This window comes from Salvelinus fontinalis, chromosome 12 (genome assembly GCF_029448725.1).
Source record: "Salvelinus fontinalis isolate EN_2023a chromosome 12, ASM2944872v1, whole genome shotgun sequence".
Taxonomy (NCBI): domain Eukaryota; kingdom Metazoa; phylum Chordata; class Actinopteri; order Salmoniformes; family Salmonidae; genus Salvelinus; species Salvelinus fontinalis.
Genome location: NC_074676.1, coordinates 42,107,763 through 42,116,156, shown reverse-complemented (window position 1 = coordinate 42,116,156; position 8,394 = coordinate 42,107,763). Strand labels below are relative to the sequence as shown.

At 42.4% G+C, this 8,394-nt stretch overlaps 1 protein-coding gene across 2 annotated transcripts; it reads left to right on the top strand.

The window, feature by feature from the left end:
• The first annotated feature begins 452 nt into the window (after positions 1-452).
• Positions 453-7,946, top strand: LOC129867432 (uncharacterized). 2 transcript variants are annotated; one of them, XM_055940827.1, is made up of 4 exons: positions 453-746; positions 6,019-6,163; positions 6,396-6,485; positions 6,782-7,946. In XM_055940827.1, exons 2-4 carry the CDS (start codon positions 6,159-6,161, stop codon positions 7,167-7,169), a joined length of 483 nt encoding a protein of 160 aa, XP_055796802.1. In that variant the 5' UTR covers positions 453-746; positions 6,019-6,158; the 3' UTR covers positions 7,170-7,946. The 2 variants fall into 2 exon arrangements, with proteins under 2 accessions (XP_055796802.1, XP_055796803.1); XM_055940828.1 differs by lacking the exon at positions 6,396-6,485.
• The last annotated feature ends 448 nt before the right edge of the window (positions 7,947-8,394 follow it).

Below are 8,394 nucleotides of genomic sequence, written 5' to 3'. Positions count from 1 at the left end.
TCGAAATCAACTCAACTCAATGTCCATTTCAATCTTTTTATATATGTTATATAAAGATATGTAATTTCAAACTATTTATGAAAGATAACTGACTAACTTACTGATCTTGTTTTGTGTGATACACCTCTCTCATCTAAATGTATTTGTTTGTTATTGGTACATTGGGATTTGTATCAAATCCTACATGATCAATGCATCCCAAGCCGGTAGCCTACTGTCCATGCAAAGTCAGGCACCATGGAACAACAGAGCAGCATAGTTGAACCGGGCTCAGGAAGGAAGGCACCCAGACACAAACTCATTACTAAGTCATTAGTGGCCAGATAAAGACACGCCGCCCGGCCTCTGAGACGGCCCAGCATCTTGACACTGCAGAACGACATTGGGGAAGAGAGAGAGAGAGACTAGTTCCAGAGCCGTCACATGTTCATTATCTCCCCCCCTGTTGAGGTTTTCTAGTTTTTCTCTCTCTCCTGATTATTCTTCCACCAATTCTGTTCTGTTCTTTATCTTATCAGCATGGTGCAGGTGTTCTGGGGCACTTGGGGAACGTCATTTGATTATCAAGTATTCAAATCCGTTTCGCTTTTTTTCCCCCCCTTCTTCTTTTTCTTTCCCAGCAGGCACTTTGGTGGAACAATGCCACAGCTTTCTGCGAGCGACCTGAGAAAAACTATCCTCCCCGCAGCTCGGGGTAGTTTTCAAAATGGCTCTGGTTACTATTTCTGCATCTCAGCTCCGTGAAGGTAAATACGTTTCTGTCTTCTTCTTTTTTATTACCACACAGGTAGGTGAGCAGAAAAGTGGGCAGATTTTGAGTTTGAAAATAACCTGGTAAATACAGAGCCGGTTTTGAAAACAAGGTGCCACAATGTAGTTGTTTAGTTGCTTCAAATTAGTGGCCTACAATATTGTATTGTGTGATTTTGAGCCCAACACTATTCTGGCAAATTTGCGACAGAGAGAGAAAGAGTTCTGGTGGACCACAAAGGGTCTAAAACAGACAACAGACGGTCTCAGAGATTGCTGATAATCATTCTCACAACAAGATGCCATTAATTGCCGTTCGTTATAGAAATGTGACAAGTCCTCATAGCCATTTATTTCCGCCTCAAACATCATAATTCACAATCATAATTGGGCTCCAACAGAAACGCTTTAAAATTCAGTAAATAGAAATCATTATTATGGAAATATGTCTTAATACTATTCTTGACTCTTCTAGATATGAGCGGTAGCGTGATGAGCTCCAGTAAGCCCATGAAAAACAAACAGGAGCTTGGTCCTTGAGAACTGCAAGAGCCTGTTCGCTGAACATTATGCAGAAAGTTAGCTACAGTATGTCATGGTCTGTAAGTCTCAAAGGAGCTGCTTTCAAAAAAAGTGTTGTTCGTTGCTATGTGGGGGGAGAGTCTTGCCATCAACTCTAAATTCACACATTACAACAACAGTCTAGAAAACTTCAAGTGCTTTTCTTTTTTACTTGCAAGAACGTTGTCTTAAGTGACAAAACAACAGAACCCTATGTGTAATCAGCACCATAAAGGAAGGCAACTAGTGCAGATTGGTAGGAAAGAAAATAGCTAGGCTATATGGTCATTTAGAAGTTTGTGATGTTGACTGAAGCAAAGCACTAGACCAATGCAATAACTAACCAGCATTGGATTCGCATAATATTCACAAATCCATCCACACATGGCAACCAGAAGCATACAAAACACACTAAATAAGGAGTGTGGCATTTCTTATACTCTTTTTTTTACCAAGAAAGCCAGAGAAATCAACACTCATCATACTGATTAGCATTTAAAAGAGGTCCATTTTTCATACCAGAAGGCTTGAGGCCCCTTTGACTGCAATTGAATTCAAAGATCCAATGCTGTTCAATTATGGTTGTAAATACCAGCAAAGATAAAAGGATGAAATTAATCTGTCTGGTGAGAAAAAGGGACCTTTGAATCAACTGAAAGGGCTCTTATTAATAACAGAGTGCTTGGCTGTGAAGCCCGGCCGCGAGAAGAGCATTCTCTGATGAAGGTCACTCAAATGAATCAACTCATGAACAGAGCTGATCAACTCTCTCCACAATCAGTCCTTCATCTCCCGGATTCTGAGACTGACGACACTCTACAGGAAAAGAGCAAAATGGAGGATAACAATCCCTCACATCAGCTTGGCAAGGATGTCAGTCTGGGTATAAAAATTTGAGTGAGTAGAGAAGAGAGAGGGATAATTAATTGTAGTCTGATTTCATTTACTGCTAAAAGTTAGGCATAGTTCATTGGCATCTCACAGTTCTCACAACTGCCTTTCGGAAATGCCAAGGCGCCAATTCAGGCATTGTGAGCAGTGTGACGTTTGGCACCCCATCACTCTTCTCCTCCTGAGTGATCGTGCCAAACAACACCTGCAGACATGCCGGGTATCTCACTAACTCCCTCTCCCTTCTCACTCCCACGCTTTCCTTCACTGACGAGACTCAATGTCACCCAGTTCTTTGTCTGTCTGTCTGTCTGTCTGTCTGTCTGTCTGTCTGTCTGTCTGTCTGTCTGTCTGTCTGTCACTCTCACTCTCACTCTCAATCTCACTCTCACTCTCACTCTCACTCTCACTCACACTCACACACTCTGAAGTTCTCTCCAGAATGTTCAGAGTATCTGATTTGAGATGTTATTTTGGTATTTGGCTGACAAGGTAGAATAAAAATCATGCAGCTTTTGAGGTGAAGGCATAAGTAAGGGTTAAGGGTATTGTGCGACAGAGCAAGTAAATTCATAAAAAAAATGACAGTTACAAAGAGCATTTTGATAGAGCAAAGTGAGGGCTAACAGTAATGAATAGTGAATGTTTGAAAGCCACAAAGAGTGGGTAACACTATATTAGTAGCTGTTTTCATGAAAATGAAACAAGTGAGTCGAGTTATTTACTTGGCAAAGGCACACTACATATACAAAATTATGTGGACACTCCTTAAAATTAGTGGATTCGGCTACTGCAGCCACAACCATTGCTTGTTCGTCAAATCTCTGCTGTTATTGTGAAGTGGAAACGTCTAGGAGCAACAATGTCTCCTAGACGAAGCACGTAGCGCATTAAAATCGTCTGTCCTTGGTTGCAACACTCACTACCGAGTACCAAGTTGACTCTGGAAGCAACGTCAGCACAAGAAATGTCGTTGGTAGCTTCATGAAATGGGTTTCCATGGCCGAGCAACCGCACACAAACCTAAGATCACAATGCGTAATGCCAAGCGTCGGCTGGAGTGGTGTAAAACTCGCCGCCATTGGGATATGGAGCAGTGGAAACATGTTCTCTGGAGTGATGAATCACGCTTCACCATCTGGCAGTCCGACACACAAATCTGGGTTTGGCAGATGCCAGGGGAACGCTATCTGCCCCAATGTGCAGTGCCAACTGTAAAGTTTGGTGGAGGAGGAATAATGGTCTGGGACTGTTTTTCATGGTCCATGCTAGGCCCCTTAGTTCCAGTGAAGGGAAATCTTAATGCTACACCTTACAATGTATTATAGACGATTCTGTGTTTCCAACTTTGTGGTAACAGTTTGGGGAAGGCCCTTTCCTGTTTCAGCATGACAATGCCCCCGTGCACAACGTGAGGTCCGAACAGAAGTGGTTTGTCGAGATCGGTGTGGAAGAACTTGACTGGCATGCACTGAGCCCTGACCTCAACCCCATCGAACACCTTTGTGATGAATTGGAACACCGACTGCGAGCCATGCCTAATCGCCCAACATCAGTGCCCGACCTCACTAATGCCCCTGTGGCTGAATAGAAGCAAGTCCCCACAGCAATGTTTCAAAATCTAGAGGAAAGCCTTCCCAGAAGAGTGCATGCTGTTATAGCAGCAAAGGGAGGACCAACTCCATATTAATGCCCATGATTTTGGAATGAGATGTTCGACAAGCAGGTGTCCACATACTTTAGGTCATGTCATGTATTTTTCTCTCATTTAAAGGTGATAGCTATGGAAGTACCACCTTAAGTACTTTTTTACGCTTAAGTTTTCATGTACTGGTTAAAAATCTAATGTTCAGTATGTTCAATGTGTTTTCATTGCATTTTCAACTCTAGTGATAGTTTTGTCCCAAAAACTGTTGTGTTAAATATCAAATGTGCCTACTCTGGTCTTGGTACATGTGCTCTAGCCAACAGCTCACAGATACAGTTCAGGTAGACTGTGCGGATAGACTAATGCTCATGATGAGATTGTTATGGATAAGAGCGAGAAGATTTGTATTCATCACAGTCAAGCATCAATCAGCACCATGAATAAGACACTCAATATCTATTGGAAAGGAGCATCAACATCACCGTGCACTTAATCTGCAGCCTAATAAACTGCATGGTTTTCCTGAGTCATAGTTGGAGGAACACACCAAATTGTCGAGTGACTCCAAGTCTACTTCGATATGATGGTTATTACTGTATATCAGGGGAACCGGTATAGGGAACAGAACCGAAACCTGGTTCAAGGGAACAGAACCTGGAAAGAAAGTGATCCATACTGTTCTGGAACAGAGCCGTCATTTTAAAAGCATAGGACTCGGTTGATAATGTTATTTTACGTTCCAGGAATTTTGTTCCAGTTCCACAACAAAACGCAACAATGCGCCAATGCAAAGCCCCCACTCTGTCACTCAGAAACATATTCCAGTGTCTGCATGCAAGCTAAACATCTTGCCCCTCCCTGCCCCTCCCACCTCCCAAGCATATGCTGCTGTAATTGACATTACAACTTGATTTAGAAGATAGGGAGAGAGATTTTTTATTAGCTAGAGAAGAATGGATTATCTTTTTCAACACTAATTAATGATACTATCGGCCTAGTTTTCACGTTGGATTTATTACCTACAAAAAAGGTAAGACGTGTTTTTAATTCTGATGCCGCTCTGCATAAACAAGCTTGTTAGCTAGCTCAAATGATTATTCAAAGTTCCTCCATGGAAGCCGCTCCTCTTAAATATAATTCTGTGAACCTCATTCATATAATGCATTTCATAACAAGAGGCCCAGCGCTTCAAGCATCCTCCTCAACCGTCTCTCCCCACCAGTAAAATGTCAGTTGAATCTTGCGCCATAGGCTACACTTCTTTGTCCGTCACGCATGTAAACAACTAGCTTGCCTGCTCTATCCGCACTGATGCTGAAGTGATTTAATGAGGTAAATGTAAAAAAACTGTTGATTTCACAAGTTTAAAAAGGAACAGAAAGGAATGATATAAACCAACACTTTCTGGAAGGTTCAAACTGGTTCAGAACTGTATTTTGCTGGTTGGAACAGTGGAACAAAATGTTAAAAAAAATGGTGGTTCTGTTCAGAACTAAATAATTGGAAAATAATTTTGGTTCCAACCCCAGCTGTATATCAATATTTGCGCACAAAGGTATTTCCACCACCAATTCTCACATTACAGTTGTTCCCAGTTGTTTAACACACGTTTGCTGAAACCACATCTCAGCTACTCAAAACTCTAAACACAAAACACTAAACAGTTAGCCAATTATCCCCAAACTCCAGAGACATCTTGCAAAATAAAACACAGCAATCAAAATCATGTACTCCCTGCTCAGAATGAAACTCTGCCTACTAACGAGACACACACACATTAAATGAATCTACACTACTATCAACATTCAAAACACTACTATCAAAACCTATTTCAGTGTGAAGACTAAGATTTTGTTGTTGTACTGTATATTGTTTGTGTGTACTCAAGAAAGGAACACAAATGCAAAAATTGCAGTTTTATATATCAACATGACTCAACACATGTTAAACAACATACTGTAAAAATGCAAACGTACAGTATATATATGTTGCATACGCAAAGGAAGAAAATAGGCCTACTTGTACTATTGTACTGTATGTGAGATCAATTGTACGGAACAGATAAAGAAACTGTCAAAATACAGTCATATCTAAATCATAAGTCAAGAAACAAATACTCCATTGCGAAAAGAAAATCAGTCATGTCTGTTGTTTTGGTCCGGCCACAGATTTTCATCAACATCACTGGTGATATTCTCCTTGGCCAGACAGCGGGGGAAATATCTTCTGGCATGACGCATCCACCACCTGACATGACTGGAACGTCACCACAGGGCTCCTCCATGGCCTGGAGAAGAGCCATACGTTCATGGGGTATGTGATCATACACCTTCCACTGCCATGCTGAAAACAACTCCTCAATGGGGTTGAGAAATGAGGAATAATGTGGGAGATAGAGAATTGTAAACCTGGGATGGTCATGGATACCAGTTGCGGACCTGAGCAGCCAAATGGAACCTCACGTTGTCCCAAGTTAGAACATACATTTGCTGCTCAGATTCACCTGGTCCTCTCTAATCAGGATCACCTGGTCCTCTCTGCTCAGGATCACCTGGCCCTCTCTGCTCAGGATCACCTGGTCCTCTCTGCTCAGGATCACCTGGCCCTCTCTGCTCTGGCTGAAAAATATTCTCATGTAAGGTGTTCAGGAGATGAAGGAGATGGGCAGTGTTGTATGGTCCAAGGGCGGCATGGTGGTGGAGGACCCCAATTGCAATCTGAGTGTAATGTAAAACATGTCCCAGTAGTATTGCAGATTTGGTGTATGGTTCTGCTAAATGAGATACAGATTTTGGTCATTGTGCCTCATGGGCTAGCTTTTGTGTGTAAAATCTTGGGAAAAACTGTATTTAATTTTATCGACACCATGTTGAATAAACGATCTGTCAAGAATGTATAAAATTGTAACAAAACTGTCCGTTTCTTTTTTAGATCTCTGTCTTTCTCCTGGCTGATTGTAGCCCCAGCCTGGTCCCAGTACTCCAGCCTGGTCCCAGTACTCCAGCCTGGTCCCAGTACTCCAGCCTGGTCCCAGTACTCCAGCCTGGTCCCAGTACTCCAGCCTGGTCCCAGTACCCCATTTTGGCCCCGGGACCCCAGCCTGGCCCCAGGACCCCAGCTTGGCCCCGGGACCCCAGCCTGGCCCCAGGACCCCAGCTTGGCCCCGGGACCCCAGCTTGGCCCCGGGACCCCAGCCTGGCCCCAGGACCCCAGCTTGACCCCGGGACCCCAGCTTGGCCCCGGGACCCCAGCTTGGCCCCAGGACCCCAGCTTGGCCCCGGGACCCCAGAGCTGCTTAAAGGTGTTGTTTGGCTTCTGATCGGCCTTTGTTTGAGATGGATGAGATGGAAAAAGGATACATTTACAAGAACACATGTGGTGACGTAGGAAAGTATTCAGAGCCCTCGAATCTTTCCAAATGTTGTTACGTTACAGCCTTATTTTAAAATGGATTAAATACAACTATTTCCTTAGCAATCTAAACACAATACCCCATAATGACAAAGCGAAAACAGGTTAAATTACATTTTTGCAAATTTATAAAAATCAGAAATACTTAATTTACATAAGTATTCAGACCCTTTGCTATGAGACTCGAAATTGAGCTAAGGTGCATCCTGTTTCCATTGATCATCCTCAAAATGTTTCTACAACTTGATTGGAGTCCACTTGTGGTGAATTCAATTGATGGACATGATTTGGAAAGCACACACCTGTCTATTTAAGGCCCCACAGTTGACAGTTGTCATGACGTTGCCCTGTTGGGGGAGGCTTATGACCCCCCCATAAATACCTTTCCACCTTTTTCTCTCCACTCAACAGAATGGACTCCTGGAAAGCCTTTTGTTAAGATAGAGGGTGTATTGTAACATCAAAAGGTTGGGGAAAAGAACAATCTTTATGTAATCCAACCAGTTGAAAGTGTCTGTTGGTACTTAAATAATATAATGTCAGATCAGTTGTCATCTGAGACATTGTTACTGATGATAGGACGACATAAACTGTATCTTGAAAAGTCTACACATTATAGTTGTCAGATTCACATGGAATTGTTGTGCAATTTGAATGTTTAAATATTAAAGTATTTGTGAAAAGATTCAATGTAATTTTAGTTTTTAAAATGAGAGAATGGTTTTCAGAAGTAAAAAATGCTCATCAGTGGACACACCCGTGTGAATAGACATTGGTTGGAAATGATGAACCAACCCCTTTTCTCCATTTCTGTAAGAGCCCCCATAACCCAATTCACGGCGAACTAAGCCAACCTCAGCAGAGCTCTAATTGCGAATGGTTGAACGACTACAACCTAAGGAAATGAACATTGTGTTTACGATGACGTGAGGACCGATGTCCATACGTTAGAAGGGCGAATTTCAACGTGGAGGTGAAGATCGCCACGCTGGAAGGATGAATGTGACTACACTAGCCGGCATATAGCATGAGCTTAGTATAACAACTTGGTATGAACTTTAAACTCTTATTCACTAAAGAAGTGATACATCCTACATGTTTATCAGCAGCAGCTGTAAACGTGTGTGAGAGAT

Excerpts from the sequence above, each read along its gene's own strand:
- LOC129867432 (XM_055940827.1), top strand. Across the intron at positions 6,486-6,781 it reads TGGCTGAAAAATATTCTCAT|ATCTCTGTCTTTCTCCTGGC; the intron begins GTAAGGTGTTCA and ends TTTCTTTTTTAG.